Source organism: Labeo rohita, chromosome 19 (genome assembly GCF_022985175.1).
Source record: "Labeo rohita strain BAU-BD-2019 chromosome 19, IGBB_LRoh.1.0, whole genome shotgun sequence".
NCBI classification, from domain to species: Eukaryota; Metazoa; Chordata; class Actinopteri; order Cypriniformes; family Cyprinidae; genus Labeo; species Labeo rohita.
The window spans coordinates 36466188-36485193 of record NC_066887.1 but is presented as its reverse complement, the minus strand read 5'-3'; the positions used below and the strand labels follow the sequence as shown (position 1 = coordinate 36485193).

Sequence of the window (19006 nt, the reverse complement as noted above, 5' to 3'; positions counted from 1 at the left end):
TGTAATGTTCTAAAATGGCGAAGTGTGACATTCTAAAAATGGCAACATGTAACATTCTAAGATGTTGAAATGGCCAAATGTAATGTTCTAAAATGCAAAATGTATCATTCTGAAATGGCAACATGTAACATTCTAAGATGGTGAAATGTGACATACAGAAATGTAACGTTCTAATATGGCATTGAAACATTCTGAAATGAAAAAATGTAATGTTCTAAAATGGCAAAATATAATGTTCTCAAAAGGCAAAATGTGTTCTGCAATGGCAGAATGTAACATTCTAAAATAGCAAAATGTAACATTCTGAAATGGAAAAAAATTTAACATTGTAAGATGATGAAATGTAACACAGAAATGGCCAAATGTAATGTTCTAAAATGCAAAATGTATCATTCTGAAATGGCAAAATGTAACATTCTAAAATGGCGAAATGTGACATACAGAAATGGCCAAATGTAACATTCTAAATGCCAAAATGTAACATTCTGAAATGGTTAAATGTAACGTTCTGAAATGGAAAAATGTAACATTCTAACATGGCAAAATGTTACATTCTAAAATGGCAATGTAACATTCTGAGACGGTTTTTGAGATGGTGAAATGTGCCATACAGAAATAGCCAAATGTAACATTCCGAAATGTGAAATGTAACAGATGTGTGAGTTTCTGTACCTCAATGCCCTCTTTGTTGAGCGCATACTCGTCAAAGTTCAGTATGGCGGTCTTGATGGTGCGCGGTGGGGGAAGAACCGTCAGACCAATGTTGATGGAGTTGCTGCGTTTGGAGTCCAGAATGATGATCTCCTGCCGCTTCCCATCCGCTGCCGTTTTCTGGTTGACACACAAATACAGTCATCAGCGCAACAAATGACAGTCTGACAATTCATTATTTTTTTAAACAATTCATTAATGCATCAAACCAATAAATCATGAATTCACTCATTTACTGAGGACATTATTTAACCATCACTCATAAGAGTTAGATGTTCGTTTAATATCTGTTTTCAGTGGATTCATTTGTGACTGATTCTAACCAATAATGCATGAATTCATGCGCTTTCTTTTGAGCAATTCATTTGTTTTTGTGCTGTTAGCAAAGACAACTGAACAAAACTTCATGATCAAGCAAAACTTTGTTGTTTTCTAAATGGTACTGTAATGGTGTGGTACTTCTGCTTACTTTAGTCACGGGCATCTCCTTGGATTTGCTCTCAAAAAGGTGTTCCAGTTTAGCCGTGTCGAGTTTGATAGGATCAAGTCTGGACCAGAGCGACTCTTGGCTGCATTTGTGGTTGCGGTAGATCCAGTCGGCGGGCCGGACTTCACTCCAGAATAAGCGGATGGTCTTCTTCTTCTTCTGGAAGAGCGGGGGTTGCTCCGCCTGCTGTTGAGGAGGGGGCGGAGCCTGGTTGGAGAAGCAGGGAGGGGGTGGAGGCACACGGATGCTAAACATAGGAGGGGGCGGAGGGCAGCCAAACATAGGGGGTGGGACCGGGAGGTTAAAGGGGCAGGGCGGTGGTGGAGGGGGCGGAGCAAGCAGATCACCAGAGCTATATAAACTCCCAGAGTCCAGGACGTCCTGGTCATCCTCGTCTCCCAGATCGGTGAAGTCGATGTCGCCGATGCGCAGATCCCGTGGACTCGCCATCAGCTGGTCCCAAATGCAGTCCGACTCCTTTTTTGGAGGTGGAGGTGGAGGAGGAGGAGGTTCGTGCGCTTCTATTGGTGGAGAGGTGAGACCCTTCACTATGTCTCCAAAGCGCTCGGCGAACGCTCGTACGTTGCTCTGGTTCTCCACTTTCTTGTCTCCTTCACTCTTAGTGGCATTCTCATCCTGTGATGTCACATCCTGCGATGAATCCTCAGTTTTTTCAGTTGCGTCTTGCTCTTTGTCCTCGACCACCTCGTCTTCGTCCTCGTCTTCCTCTGAGGGTTTTTTGCTCTGCGAGTAGAGCATGTCCAGCATGAAGAGTTTGCTGTTGAGGATCTTGTTTCGTTGGTCATTCACATTGACGCTCTGAGCCCACTGACCTGCAGCAAACACACAGACAGAAGGAAGACAGATACACAATTTCAGTATAACAATACTCAACATATTTTCTGATTTAGTAATCATTACTCTCACCTGTCTCTGCGCCACCTGTAGTGAGTCGATCTTCCCTTTCTAGAGTGCTACTAGCTGAGGATATACTGGAGGCAGAGCAGTTATCCTTCTCGTTCACTTCTTCGTTCTGTCGTTCTTTATCGCTCAAGATCCCGCTGTCTTCCGCTTCTCCATCCGGTGCTTCCCGCTCAGACCCCTCCTCTTCCTCTGCAACCTGCTCCTCGGCTCCACCCACTTCCTGTTTAGCACTTATCTCCTCCACTTCCTCTTCCTGTTCCTGTTCCTGGTCCTGTTCCTCTCTGGGTTCTGCGTCCTTCTCCTCAGGTTCTAGAGTCTCTTCCACGTCTGGTTCTAGATCATTAGTGTCTGTGGAGAAGGTGGTAGAGACTTAAAATCAACATATTCAGAATAACACACCATTGTTCAAAAGTTTTGAATAATTAAGACTTTTAATGGTTTTGAGAGAGTCTCTTTTGCTCACCGAGGCTGATTTATTTAATCAAAAATAGTCAAAATTGTGAATTATTACTGTGAACATTCTGAAATGCCAAACTGCAACATTCTAAAATGACAAATCATAACATTCTAAAATTGCCAAATGGAATACTGAAATGGCTAAATGTGACATTTTAAAATGCAAAATGTAACATTCTGAAATGGCAAGTTGTAACATTCTAAAATTACAAATCATAACATTCTAAAATTGTGAAATGTAATACTGAAATAGCCAAATGTTACATTTTAAAATGCAAAATGTAAAATTCTGAAATGCCCAAATGTAACATTCTAAAATGCCAAGCCGTAACATTCTAAAAACCAAAATGTAACTTTCTGAAATGGTGAAATGTAATACTGAAATAGCCAAATGTGACATTTTAAAATGCAAAATGTAACATTCTGAAATGCCAAACTGTAACATTCTAAAATGACAAATCATAACATTCTAAAATTGTGAAACGGAATACTGAAATGGCTAAATGTGACATTTTAAAATGCAAAATGTAACATTCTGAAATGCCAAACTGTAACATTCTGTGTGACAGAAACAAATGTAACAAGAAACATTTATGACTATTATCAATGTTGAAAATCAAATATTTTAATGGAAACGGTACATTTTATTTTTTCAGAATTTACAGATGAATAGAAAGTTCAAAAGAATAGCATTTATGTGACATAAAAATCTTTAAATGTTTACTTACATAGAATGATTTCTAAATGATCAAGACTGGAGTAATGATGCTGAAAATTCAACTCTAATTCACAGCAATCAATTACATGTTAATGTAATACTTACATAAAAAAAGGTATTTTAAATTGCAATAGTATTTCAAAATTTTACTTTTTGATTAAATAAATGCAGCCCTGATGAGCAGAAGAGACCAGTATATAGTATGTATAGTGTGCTTGTAATCAGGTTCGTCATGTGACTTCAGCACCGTCCTGCTCTAATAATGTCCCTCAGAGGACGGGCTCTGTAAGGGCCTCTGTGGCCCCGTCTCCAGGCCCCGCAAGGATATGAACAGGAAACACACCTGTTTGTGTCAACTCCTCTGAGAAATAACACAGCCTGTTTCAGAGTGAGTGTGTGTGTGTGTGTGTGTGTGAGGTGATCGAGAGGTTACAGTATCAGTGCTCATGACTGAGTCCTTTTAAACAAGTTAATCAAAGACACACTGACTTCAGAAGAGTTACTTTTGCTTTGCTTTTTCCAAACGTTCCTGCACGCAAGCTAAAGACTCAATCTGTCACCTAAGATGCTTTTAAGATACATACATACACAAATCTACAGTTGTTCTGTGTTGCCATGGGTTTATAATTTATATTTTTATATCTAGTGCTGCAGGTAGAACAAATTACTGTATGTTTTATGTTTATTTAACTTAATATATATATTATATTTAATTTATTTTTATTTTCACATTTTTGGATTTAATATTTATATTTAGTAATATATAGTTATTTATTTGCACATTATCTTAAATGTAATAATATTTAATTTTAATGTAGTATTTTTAATTAACTTTCAAATGCAATTTTATTTTTCATATTTTGGATTTCTCATATTTAATGTAATTTATATGATACACACATATATAGTTCAGCATTTTCAAAAGTATTTTTATCTTCATATCTTTGATTTTTCATATTTATATAATATTTTTTTTAAGTTCTTTCTTTAAGTTCTAAAATGCCAAACTGTAACATTCTGAAATGGCCAAATGTAACATTCTAAAATTGTGAAATGTAATTCTAAAATGCCAAACCGTAACATTCTAAAGTATATGCATTTATATAGTTTAAAGTTATATAGTTATTTACTTGCATATTATTTTAAATGTAATAACATTTAATTGGAATTGCATTTTTAATTAACTTCCAAATGCAATTTTTATTTTCACATTTTGGATGTTTCATATTTAATATAATTTATATGACACACACATATATAACATTTATAGAAACATTTATGACTATTATCAATGTTGAAATCAAATATTTTAATGGAAAAGGTACATTTTATTTTTTCAGAATTTACAGATGAATAGAAAGCTCAAAAGAACGGCATTTATGTGACATAAAAATCTTTAAATGTTTTTACAATTTTTACAGCAACCAATTACATGTTAATGTAATACTTAGAAACAGTTATTTTAAATTGCAATAGTATTTCAAAATTTTACTTACTTTTTGATTAAATAAATGCAGCCCTAATGAGCAGAAGAGACCAGTATATAGTATGTATAATTTTCACATTTTGGATGTTTCATATTTAATGTAATTTATATGACACACACATATATAGTTCAGCATTTTCAAAAATATTTTCATATCTTTGATTTTTCATATTTATATAATGTCTAATATTTAATAATATATGCACATTTAATTGCCTGTGATTTTATATATAACATTTTTTTCATTTTAATGTAGTATTTTAATGAACTTTATTATATACCACTGGTCTTTTACAACTATAAAGTTAACAAAGTAAAAATATAACATAAAATCTAATTTGTTGTAACCTCTATACGAGTCAAGTGTCACGTGTGGCACATGTTTAAATCATTGTGTGTTGAACATGTGCAAAAGCCATGGTTCTGTGAAACACATTAGCAGCTGTGGGACATTTCACCATCATAAACATCCATGACATCCTAAAAAACGATCATCTTCATCCACACACACAAACATTAATGTGCTTCTAACTCTTTTAGTGATCAAAACCAGACGCACAGGTCACAGGCTGGTGTGTTTACTGACATTTAACTGCACAATTTCTTTCTAAAATGACATTACGCGATGACTTGCGTTTGGTGCGTCAAGGTGGATTTACCTGGTTCAGAGGGCGGGTACGACGTGACGGGCGTGTCCTCCTCGTCCTGTGATGTCACAGATGAGGGCGTGGCACTGCGGGATGACTGACAGGTGTCCGCCGGGCTCAGAGTGAGATTGAGACCTCGAGGCGCTGAATGCATTCGCTCTCGCTCGAACTCTTCCGCCCCCAATCGCTCGGCCGTCCGAAACCTGCCACACATTCATCACATGCAGTGAATCTCGTCTCCTCTGCCTTCTCCTCTTCTCCTCTTCTCACTCTAAAGGCACATTCTCACGCCGTGTGTTTTTAGTCAAACGGGATGGAAATGTTTGGAAACGAGAGGAGGAGGAAAAAATGTGTTTGGATTTGAGGAAAAGTGTGTTAAAAAAAGGTTGAGGAGGGAAAGCAGCCTAAACCTGTTCAAGATGTGACATCAGACACACAAACTCACACATATATACGTAGGTGGTGCTGACTTGTTCAAATAATCAGTCGACTAGTCGGTGAATAAACTCACCTCTCCTCTCGAGCGTGTCTGGCCTCCTCCATGTTCGACACATAGTCCCGACTGCACACACACACACACACACACAGAGAGGAGGATGAGATCAGGTGATCTGTTTGATAACTGTGTGTTATTGAGTGTACTGTAGATGTCGAACCTGTGTCGGTTGCGCTCCTCTCTCTCGATGCGCTGCAGTCGCTCCTCTCGCTCCACGCGCCGTCTTTCTCTCTCCGCGGCCAGAGACTCCTGATGCTGACGGTACGAGGACGACAGGAGGCCGCCCAGAGCAGGTCTGACACACAACATACGTTATTATTCCTTTTGTGCATTGTGTAGTTTCTCTCTGTTATTATTTCAATAATTTAACAATATATGTCTATCAAATGCTCATGCTCACATGACATCCAACATGCAAAAAATATTTCATATTATTTGTAAGTGTTTTATTTAGATTGTTTTTATTTCAAAATGACCAGCATTTATTTTATTTCATTTTATGATTTAATCAATTATTTCCTTTTTATCAACTCATGAATGCTCTTTAATTTTCTGACAAATTTTGCATCACTAACACTGTTATTGAACCAAACCATATCATCTCTGAACTAAATTATAAAAAATGTAATAATACCAATATAAAATTTGTCAAATATTATATAAATGTATGTAATACAATACTATAATATAACATAGTATATTACCTTTATTTTGTATAAATATTTCTTTTTAACTATATATATATTATTTTATATATGTAAACTAATATATGTAAATAAAACAATCATAAAATACAAAATAATTAAATAGTAATGTGTAAATAATAAATAATACTGCTAATAGAAAAATTATATTAAAATAAAAATACATTAAATAATAACATAAGCATGTAAATAATACATAAAATCACATTATAATACATATACATTTACCAGTATTATAAATGCAACACTTTGTTTTGCCCCCATTTTTCATTAGCTGTACTCAAAGATCTGAAACTTTTTCTATGTACACAAAAGGCCTATTTCTCTCAAACATTGTTTATAAATCTGTCTAAATCTGTGTTAGTGAGCACTTCTCCTTTGCCGAGATAATCCATCCACCTCACAGGTGTGGCATATCAAGATGCTGATTAGACAGCATGATTATTGCACAGGACGCCTTAGGCTGGACACAATAAAAGGTCACTCTAAAATGTGCAGTTTTATCACACAGCACAATGCCACAGATGTCGTTTTGAGGGAGCGTGCAATCGGCATGCTGACTGCAGGAATGTCCACCAGAGCTGTTGCCCGTGAATTGAATGTTCATTTCTCTACCATAAGCCGTCTCCAAAGGCGTTTCAGAGAATTTGGCAGTACATCCAACCGGCCTCACAACCACAGACCACGTGTAACCACACCAGCCCAGGACCTCCACATCCAGCATCTTCACCTCCAAGATCGTCTGAGACCAGCCACCCGGACAGCTGCTGCAACAATCGGTTTGCATAACCGAAGAATTTCTGCACAAACTGTCAGAAACTGTCTCAGGGAAGCTCATCTGCATGCTCGTCATTTTCATCTGGGTCTCGACCTGACTGCAGTTCGTCGTTGTAACCGACTTGAGTGGGCAAATGCTCACATTTCATGGCGTCTGGCACTTTGGAGAGGTGTTCTCTTCACGGATGAATCCCGGTTTTCACTGTACAGGGCAGATGGCAGACAGCGTGTATGGCGTCGTGTGGGTGAGCGGTTTGCTGATGTCAACGTTGTGGATCGATTGGCCCCTGGTGGCGGTGGGGTTATGGTATGGGCAGGCGTATGTTATGGACAACGAACACAGGTGCATTTTATCGATGGCATTTTGAATGCACAGAGATACTGTGACGAGATCCTGAGGCCCATTGTTGTGCCATTCATCCACGACCATCACCTCATGTTGCAGCATGATAATACACGGCCCCATGTTGCAAGGATCTGTACACAATTCCTGGAAGATGAAAACATCCCACATGTCCGGTGGGACATGTCACCCATTGAGCATGTTTGGGATGCTCCTGGATCAACGTATACGTCAGTGTGTTCCAGTTCCTGCCAATATCCAGCAACTTCGCACAGCCATTGAAGAGAAGTGGACCAACATTCCACAGGCCACAATCAACAACCTGATCAACTCTATGCGAAGGAGATGTGTTGCGCTGCATGAGGCAAATGGTGGTCACACCAGATACTGACTGGTTTTCGGACCCCCCCAATACAGTAAAACTGCACATTTTAGAGTGGCCTTTTATTGTGGCCAGCCTAAGGCACAGCTGTGCAATAATCATGCTGTCTAATCAGCATCTTGATATGTCACACCTGTGAGGTGGATGGATTATCTCGGCAAAGGAGAAGTGCTCACTAACACAGATTTAGACAGATTTGTGAACAATATTTGAGAGAAACAGGCCTTTTGTGTACATAGAAAAAGTCTTAGATCTTTGAGTTCAGAAAATGGGGGCAAAAACAACAGTGCTGCATTTATAATTTTGGTCAGTGTATATCTTAATGAATATATGTTTATTATAATATTACTGATAATATGCTAATTAATGTAATATAATAAATTATAATGTATAATTAACACTGGTAATATTCATAATAATAATAATAATAATGATAATAATAATAGTATGTAAATAATACAAGATATTGATAATATAATGACACAGTTTTATAATTGATGAATTTAACAGCATAAACACTGTTATTTTCTGTTTATGAATGTGAAGCTGCTTTGAATCAATCTGTATTATATAAAGCTGTATAGAAATGAATGTAATTTGACTGAATAACACTAGCGCTCACCTGTCATTGTGTTGTTTGGCTGGTGTTGATGGAGAATTCACAGCCGAGAACGACCTGACAGAAACGACAGACACAAAGAGTGTTAATGAAGATCTGAGCTCAAAAACCACTGTGAGCATCATCAGACGCCAGGAGCTCCACAGTGACGCTCTTCACCTAAAACTTCAACTTCACCATCACACTGACAACCATAGCGTGACGCATTCACACGGGAAACAAAACTACGGTGAATCAGTAAGAAGGTGAATGGGCAGATCCGGTGGGGTCAGAGACACGCGTGAGCTGGTGCATCATGGGATACGCGCAGACGAAGCGTCTACCTGCTGCCCTTCTGAGCCGGTTTCTCCTCCTGCTCCTCCAGATCGTAGGAGAACAGGAAGAAGGGCGAGTGCGGCAGATACGGGAGGCGGGTGGAGCCTCGCAGATGAGGGCTGATCTCATTGGACGGCGGGACGCTGACGGACGACCTGCGTTGCGCCAGCAGACTGGCCAGGAGCGACGGCTGGGCGGAGTCAGCAGGGGGCGTGGCCTCTGTGGCCCTCCTCTGCTCCTCCTTCTCAGGTGTGTGTTTGCTGCTGTGCTCGGATGTGCTGAAGAACAGCATCATGGGTAAAATACATAGGGACTTGTGTTTGGCACCAACCCCTCCACAAACATGTTTCTAATAAAACTCCACCACAACTGATTTCTTTGTGTTGTCCTGTTAACTAACCAGGTAAATAATAGTACTAATATATAAAAATGATTTAATATGCAGTGTGAACGACATTCAGACGCTTTGCAGGTCAAACTGGTGCGCAAAGCAGAGCAGTGTGAATCTGATCAAACACAAAACCAGATGAGCCTCTAAAATACCTCACGATACTGAGATTAGACGGCCTAATTTCCCCCTGATCATCATCATCATCATCATCATTATCATCTGAAGCCGACTCTGTGACGGGAGTTTCCTCCTCATCCTCCTCTCTGGAGCGGGACACACAGAGCAACCACAAACAGCAGTCATGCAAAAAAGGAAATAAACTAAAACAATTAAAAACATTTATGTTACTTGAAATAAATGTAAACTGCAATAAAATAAAATAAAATAACTTTCAGTTAAAAAAAATAATAATTTAAAGTTGAAGTATTAAAATGACTAAAGCTGAAAATAACTCGACTAAAACTGAAAAAATAAATAGAACATTTTTAAAAAGCAAAATTACTAAAAATTGCTAAAACCTAAAAGTAATCTGAAAATGGAAAAAATAAATTTAAAGCAAAAGTAATTAAACAAACTGAAAAAAAATAAATAAATAAAACATAAAAATAATAAAAAAAAAACAATAAAAATAATTAACCTAAAACTGAAAACTAAACAGACATTTAAATAATCCAATAAAATTCACTAAAAGCAAAATTACAAAAACATCAATAAAACTTTTTCTAAAGTTAATCTGAAAATGGAAAAAAAATAAATCTAAAACAAAAATAATGAAACAAATTGAAAAAAAAATACAAAAAAAATAGTCTAGTAAAACAAAAACAACAAAATTAAGCACTTTTTTAAAATAAAAACAGAAAATGTCAAAAATAATAAAAAATACTAAAACTGAAAATAATTAACCAAAACCTGAAATAAAAAATACAATAAAAACTAAACACAAAAACAGAAAAACACAACAAAATTAGTACTTTTAAAATGAAAACAGAAAATGTCAAATTAAAATAATAATAAAAAACAATAAAACTAAAAAGAATTAACTTAAAACTTGAATAAAAACGATAAAAACTAAACAGACATTTAAAAAAAAAAACAAAAAAAATCACAAAAAGCAAAATTACAAAAACATTACTAAAACTTCTACTAAAATTAATCTGAAAATGGAAAAAATATATCTAAAACAAAAATAATGAAGTAAACTGAAATAAAAAATAAAATAAATAGTCTAGTAAAACTAGTAAAACAAACACAACAAAACGAAATAAAAAATTAAAAAATAAATAGACACACACACAACAAAAAAGCACTTTTTAAAGTAAAAACAGAAAATGTCAAATTACTTTAGTACTTTATTACAAAGTACTTAAACTGAAAATAATTAACCTAAAACTGAAATTAAAAAGACGATAAAAACTAAATAGACAAACACAAAAACAACGAAATTAAGTACTTGATAAAATGAAATGAAAACAGAAAATGTAAAACTAAAACTAAAAATAATAAAAACTAAAAACAACTAAACTTAAACTGAAATTAAAAATAAAAAAGGACAATTATTAAAATAAAACTGAAATATTGTATTAAAAAAAGTAATAAAATTGAAAAACAACCAAAGTACTTTAAAACTAATAATAAAACATATTAATAACATCAAATATTAATAACAACTACACTAGTATGTGAGTTGACCTGAAGGAGCCACATGTATTCAGTAGATATCAGTGCATGTGTGTGTGATGCAGGTGATCAGTGACACGTTGGTTTGTTTAGTTGGTGATGATAAAAATAAATCACAGCAGAACACGAGTGAGTTGAGAAACTGAACTACCACAGATGCCTCCAATAACACAACACACGTCACCGCATTACAACCACACAAAACAACCAGATACACAGACCCTCATCAGCCAACGTTTGAAAAGAGCATATATATGAATAATAAATACATAACACTGATAATATACAAAATATAACAAATAATAACAATATATGCAATAACACATCAAATAATAACATATTATAATATATATGTTAACAAATCTACGTAAATAATACATAATATTGATAATATGATGTGTTCTCAATAGCAGTTATTATAGGCATCTGATGTGATGTCTATCGTCTCAAAACATGAAGACTTACATCACCGGGAGATATTCATGCATCACACGAGCTCTGGAGCAAAAACACCGGCAAAATATTGAGAAAATCCCGTCACACTTCAGCTCAAAATCTACACGGATGTGTTTTAAACCCTAAACCGCACTACGGTCTACATAGACAGCTCCCTTCTAAACCAACACCTGGAAAGGAGCTTCATAACACTTTCATGTGCAACACATCCATATGAATTTATAATTATGTTGTATTTTTTCCTAAATTTTGCATTTTCTGTTTTTATTTTTCTGGATTTCTGAAATTTTTACATTTTTCCCAAAATTATGTTTTTTTTTTTTTTTTTTTTTTTTTTTAATCATTTAAAACATTATATTATTTATATGAATTAGAGTATTAATTATCATTTACTAAATTCTGCATTTTCTGTTTATTCCATTTTAGTTGTTTAATTAATCTGTAATCAGTGTCAAATCAAGAAACCTTGTTTAAACAATTGAATTCATGAAACGTTAAATATTTATTAATTTATTGCAATTTTCCCCAAAATTATGTTTTTTTTAGAGTATTAATTTTACTTTACTTTAAAAAATAATTTAATTATCATTTATTTGATAAAATATTAATTATTATAATTTATTAAAATAAATAAAAATACATCATTAATATTAATATTAATTATTGTTATTAATTATTTATTATTTAAATAATTCCTTCTTTACATAATATCAGTTAAAAGAAACAAGGTAAGGAATTATTGCTTTGACATTATTTCAATCACAATTTAACATTTTCCCCTAAATCCCCCTTTTTTTTAAATTCGTAATATTTTTGACAATATTAATAATTTCAATACAAATAAAAATATAAATAATTTATATATTAAATACATTAAATAATTTATTTTAGTGCAGTAATGGGGATTTTGGGGAAAATGTTTAATTGTATTTGAAATAATGTCACAATGCAGTAATTCCTTTTTATTTCTTTTTAATTGATAGTATGATGTTATGTAAAAATTGATTATTTAAATCATAAATAACAAAAACAAATTATAATTAATAATAATATTTACTACTATATATTTCACTCTTTTTAATTCATTATAATTAATCCTATAATTAATATTATTAATAATTAGTATAATTATTATTTCCATATTTTTTTCCAGATTTCATTTAAATGTATTCATTAAACTGTAATCAATATAAAAATAAAAAAGTATAAACAACTGAATTCATAAAATTTTAAACATTTAGTAATTTATTACCATTTTAACAATAATGATAATAACAATTAGATTTTTTCCACAAAAAAGAAAAAACAATTATTGAAAACGCAATCAAATTTAAAAAAAAAAGTCTAAACACCGAATTAATAAATTTCACAATTTATTACATTTTAACAATAACACGTCTTTGTGTTGCAAAAAATGCAAAAAAATTATTTATGTATTTTAAATTAATTAAATAAGTCAATTAATAAATACCATTTTTATGACTAATTTGTACTATTCTGTAAATAAGTCTATTTTAATGAGACTGTACTGCTTTAAACTGATAATAAATGTAAAGCTGTCGTCTAGTGAGTCGTCTCAGCAGGTGACGGTGCGTTACGCGTCTCACCTCTCGTTGATTTCCTGTCCGTTAAACGGCTGGAAGTTTGCGCGTTGTGGGGAGGCGGGGCTGAGCGGGGAGGCGTGGCCTGATCTGCCCAACGAATGCCTGCGGCTGCGGCGTCTCTGCAAGCCCCGCCTCTCTGTTCCGCCCACGCTGGAGCGCCGTCTGTCCCGTCGACCGGAAGACGGGGGCAAAGCGTCCTCATCGCCGTCCTCGTGCCGGAGAGTCGCCTGCAGGAGCGAGATACGATCAGAATCGTGAGATTCGATCTCACATGAATCACTCAGCAGACGTGAATCTGTCAGACCTCATAGATGTTGAGCTGCTCCAGCAGGTCCAGATCGGTTCCTTTACGGCCCAGGTAACGCTGAGACACGCTCTCCATGCCCTGCTCCTCCAGAACGTCAACCATGTCATAGAACGAGTCCTGATCGGGCAGCGCCGCCAGCGTCTGACACACACACACACACACACACACAGAGAGAGAGAGAGAGTGAGTGTGTGTGAGAAAGAGTGTGTGTGAGTGTGTGTGTGTGTGTGTGTGTGTGCGCTTCTTACCTTGTTAATAAGGGTCATGACATACACCAGCAGCTCCGTGTCCACACCGTCCTTCTCTGCTAAAATCTCCATAGCGTTCGACCACAGCTTACAGCCTGATCACACACACACACACACACACACACTTCACAATTAAGCAAAATTATTCAAAACTCCCGACCAAACAAACATGCATTTAATGCTGGTGTCTATTTTTATATTTAAAAAAAATATATTATTAATTGTATTATTTATATAAATTATAGCACTCATTATAATGTACTTTATTAAATTAATTTAATTATAAGTTATTAATATAAATTTAAATAAATGAAATACATAATAATTTTTTTTTTTTATTATGATTTAATAAACATAATAACAAATAAAAGAAATAAGGCACATTAAACATTTTTCCCAAAATCCCCATTACTGCACTAAAAAAAAAAAAAAGATTATTTTTTTTTTTTATTTGTATTGAAATAATGTATATTGTTTTATATTACATTATATTAAATAATTATTTATATTATTAATAATTTAATTTAATTACAGTTTATAAATAATTTAATTACAGTTTATAATTTTAAAAGAAATAAGTATTATATTATATTATTATATTATATATTATATTACATTATATTAAATAATTATTTATATTATTGATAATTTAATTTAATTAAAAAAAATTAACTACGGTTTATAATTATAAATAATTTATCATTATAAATTTGCTAATTTTAATAATATACAATAATATTAATTATACCATTAATTAAAATTTCCTTCAATTAAAATAATGTAAATATAATTTATCAATATAAATACAAATAAATTAAATATATAGCAATAAATAATATTATAATCCAGAATATTAAAATCCACCCCCAAATTTTCATTAATGTACAACAAAAAGATAACTTAATTATTTATTATTTAATTTTTATATTTTCAATATAATTATTTCTATATATTTTTCATAATTATTAATTATAAAACATATGCATAATTATGCCATTGGGTGTTTTTATGAATTATTAATTGTTTATTTAGCCTTCAAAAAAAAATCATGCATCATGCTAGCATTTGGTGTGGCTTTAGAATAATTAATAATAATAATAATCATATTTAACTACAAAATTATTATCATAAACCTAAGTATGTAAGTATAGTCAAATTCGTTTTAGCTTTAAACATTTATTGATTGTGCATTTATTATTTTAAAAATCCATTCATTATTAGGTGCAGCTTTCAATTATTTTAACATTAATATTAATCACTGCAGTGAAATTGGGGAGAAATCTTTCAAATAAAATATTGCAAAAAAAAAAAAAGAATTGTTGTTATTTAGGCATGTTTTCACAAGTTGCTATTAATATTTCTTGCTTTGCATTGTGGGATACAACCTCACCATAGTCTGCTCTGGTTATACAGTACATGTTACATGCTGTGCTATATATACACTGCTTAAACAGTACGAGTAGTGTGTGCGTGTTTGTACCTCTCTTAGTGTCCACGGCGTTGATGGCCTGGATGAGCAGCGCTGCGTTGGACTCTGAATACTCAACAAACACCAACAGCAGCTTCAGAGACGTCTTCACCACCAGACGAAACTAAACACACACACACATCAGACCTCACTCATCATGACCTACATCATACATACTAAACCATAAAACCAAACAGCACGTCACCTTTGAGCCAATGAGCAGGTAGAGCCACTGGATGGTCTCGCTGTGACCTATGACCCCGTTCATCCCGTCCACATACAGCATGATCTGACCCAGAGCTGCACACAAACACAAGCCAATGAACGCTCTTAAAAATTATGATTCTGAAAGTGGGCGGGGCTTAGCAGTCTGGAAGCTGTTTCTGATTGGTCAGAGCTAATAATAATATGAAGACATTAAAATAAAATGTATTAAAAACAGCAGTAATAATAATTGTAGCCAAAAGGTGGCGCTGTTCTCCCTCATATGGTGATGAAAACACAATAACAGCAACTCATCATTTCCAAAACATGACATATTGAAAATTTTTTTGTAACTTTAAGGAGTCTGAGGATGCAAACGAAGCAAACGAACCTCTGAGGATGTAGTTCTGGTAGTTTTGATCCGCTTCAGCGCCGACTTTGATCAAACACGTCAGACCTTCAGCCATAACGAACTCATGAACCAGATCCTTATCGTCCTGCACACACACACACACACACACACACACACGTTAATGATATTATTGGTATTGGTAACATTACTATTATCAGCTGATCCTCAAACACATCACCGTCACATTTAATAAAAAACTAATTATGTGTACGGTTTGGAGTGAAACAACAAAGCTTACAGTTAAACTAAAACTAATTAGAAAAAAAAAACGTTCTTTAAATATAAAAAATATAAAAATGCAAAAATATTTTACTCAAAAATACAACTTAAACAAAAATATACAAATTTAATAAAAATATAATAATAATAACAATAATGACAAAAACTGAAAAAGTTTTCTTTTAACTTTTTAACTTTATATATTAGATTGTATATTAATTTATATATCTTTTTAAATTTTATTTCAGTTAGTGACCAAGGCATCATTTCTGATTTTAACTGAATTTCATCTGACTGTAAAATAACAAAAAAACATAAAATAAAATTATAAAATTATCATTTTTTATAATTAATTAATTTTTAAAATTAATATTATTAATTTAAATAAATAATAATAATGGCAAAAACACAAAACATAAATTAATAATAATAATAATAATAATAATAACAATAACAAAACCACAAAACAAAACAACACAGTTTTCTTTTAAGGATTTAGGATTTGTATTACTAGCAGTCATTATAATCAGTTTATATACAGTCAAGTCCGAAATTATTCATACCCCTGGCAAATTCTGACTTAAAGCTACTTTTATTCAACCAGCAAGTTTTTTTTGACTGGAAATGACACAGGCTTCTCCCAGAAGATAACAAGACGATATACAAGAGGCATCATTGTGGAAAAAAATATTTCTCAGCTTTTATTTGCATTTGAATAAAAAGTGGCATGTCTAAAATAATTCATACCCTTCTCAATAATCAATAGAAAAGCCTTTATTGGCTATAACAGCAATTAAACGCTTCCTATAATTGCTGACCAGCTTTTTGCAGGTCTCCACTGGTATTTTTGGCTCATCTTTAGCGATGAGCTCTTTCAGGTTGGAGGGTCTCCTTGCCATCACCCTGATCTTTAGCTCCCTCCACAGATTCTCAATTGGATTTAAGTCAGGACTCTGGCTGGACCACCGCAAAACGTTAATGTTTTTGTCTGCTAACCATTTCTTCACCTCTTTTGCTGTGTGTTTTGGGTCGTTGTCGTGCTGAAATGTCCACTGGTGCCCAAGGACACGTTCCTCTGCAGACCGCCTGATGTTGTTGTTGAGAATTTTGATGTATTGCTCCTTTTTCATGGTGCCGTTTACTGTGATTAGGTTCCCTGGTCCACCGGCTGAAAAACACCCCCAAAAACATTAGGTTCCCTAGTGGGGATGGTGCTCTTTCATTTGACCATAAAACAGAAGACCAGTCTTCTTCTTTGTCCAGATGAGCATTTGCAAAGGCCAAGTGGGCTTTTGTGTGCCTTATCTGGAGAAGTGTTGTCCTCCTTGGTCTGCGTCCATGAAACCCAGCGGTCTGCCTTGAGATGCTGCCACCAGCAGAGCCCAGATTCATCAGGATGGCCTTGGCGGTGATCCTCGGATTCTTTTTTACCTCTCTCACTATCCTCCTGGCCAGCACAGGTGTCCCTTTTGGCTTCCGACCACGTCCTCTAAGATTTTTTACAGTGCGGAACGTCTTGTATTTTTTAATAATACTTTGCACTTTAGCCACTGGAACTTCAAAACATTTAGATATGGTCTTATAGCCCTTTCCTGACTTGTGAGCAGCCACAATGTGCAGCCGCAGGTCCTCAGTGAGCTCCTTTGACTGTCCACAAACCAACAGCAGAGCTTCTGTTTTTCACCTGTTGAGTTGATTAAAACAGCTGTTCCCAATGAATCAGGGTAGTTAGGATGCTTTAGAACAGCTTGGACTATTTGGAATGGTATAGAACTTTGGATTTTCCCATAGACTGTGACAGTTTGCAAAGGGTATGAATAATTTTGGACATGCCACTTTTTTGAGAAATATTTTTTTCCACAATGATGCCTCTTGTACATCGTCTTATTATCTTCTGGGAGAAGCCTGTGTCATTTCCGGTCAAAAAAACACTTGCTGGTTGAATAAAAGTAACTTTAAGTCAGAATTTGCCAGGGGTATGAATAATTTCGGGCTTGACTGTATATATATATTTCTGATTTTAATTTATTTTAATATGATAAATAAAATAACAACAACAAAAAAAACAAATAAAATTATAAAATTAAAAATTATTATTAATTTAAAATTAATAATAATAATAATAATATTAATAATGACAAAACCACAAAACGAAACAACACTTAATAAAGCTGAAACGAAAAAAGTTTTCAATCTTTAGGATTTGTATTACTAGCAGTCACTATAATCAGTTTCATATATATGTAAACTTTTTATTTTTTTATTTTTTTATTTTATTTCAGTTAGTGTGTAACAAAACCAATGTAACATTTTTTTATTTTAATTTAATTTATTCTGCTAAATAAATGAACTAAACAAACAAACAAAAAAATTGTGATTACTTTTTATTTTTTTAAAACTAAAAAAAAAAAAGATAAAATTTAAAAAATATTATTAATTTAAAATCCACACTAACAACAACAACAATAATAATAATGACAAAAACAAAACAAAACACTTATTAAATAATAATAATAATAATAATAATAATCATAACAATAATGTTCCTTTTCTGCAGCACCTTTAAATGTTACTTCCCAAAGCTCCTTACATAAACAGATAAAACATCAAAATACACCATAGAAAAATGATAAAATATTAAGCAAAAAAAAGGAAACATGCATTAAAAATAAATATAATAAAAAATAAAATAATATAAAATTAATATAAAAATTCAAGTAGAAGCTATTAATTAAAACATGAATGAATTACCTAACCAAAATTAAAATAAAACCTTAAATAATAATAAAAAAAATAAAATGTCAATAGAAACTACAATATCTTGATGTAAATGTGTGTTTTTATACCTGGAATATCTGTTTGAGGGAAAACAGCGCCCTCCTCAGGTCACGGCCATTGGAATTATACAGCTTCTCTAGAGAGAGAGAGAGAGAGAGAGACATAGAGAGAGAGAGA

The 19006-nt window shown here is 33.6% G+C and overlaps 1 protein-coding gene across 4 annotated transcripts in view; it reads right to left on the bottom strand.

The window, feature by feature from the left end:
* The window catches only part of fhod3a (formin homology 2 domain containing 3a), a 72914-nt gene that overhangs the window by 12703 nt on the left and 41205 nt on the right, over positions 1 to 19006 (bottom strand). For 2 of the 4 annotated variants that reach the window (XM_051136961.1, XM_051136962.1), the window contains exons 4-20: positions 18898 to 18965; positions 15812 to 15917; positions 15422 to 15516; positions 15229 to 15340; positions 13749 to 13843; positions 13498 to 13641; positions 13197 to 13420; positions 11599 to 11631; positions 9609 to 9719; positions 9074 to 9343; positions 8754 to 8807; positions 6086 to 6220; positions 5941 to 5991; positions 5442 to 5632; positions 2126 to 2470; positions 1181 to 2031; positions 673 to 831 (exon numbers count right to left, since the gene is read on the bottom strand). In XM_051136961.1, the coding sequence (XP_050992918.1) occupies positions 673 to 831; positions 1181 to 2031; positions 2126 to 2470; positions 5442 to 5632; positions 5941 to 5991; positions 6086 to 6220; positions 8754 to 8807; positions 9074 to 9343; positions 9609 to 9719; positions 11599 to 11631; positions 13197 to 13420; positions 13498 to 13641; positions 13749 to 13843; positions 15229 to 15340; positions 15422 to 15516; positions 15812 to 15917; positions 18898 to 18965 (3044 nt within the window). The remainder of the gene's footprint in view (positions 1 to 672; positions 832 to 1180; positions 2032 to 2125; positions 2471 to 5441; positions 5633 to 5940; positions 5992 to 6085; positions 6221 to 8753; positions 8808 to 9073; positions 9344 to 9608; positions 9720 to 11598; positions 11632 to 13196; positions 13421 to 13497; positions 13642 to 13748; positions 13844 to 15228; positions 15341 to 15421; positions 15517 to 15811; positions 15918 to 18897; positions 18966 to 19006) is intronic. The other 2 variants (XM_051136963.1, XM_051136964.1) reach the window with 2 other exon arrangements.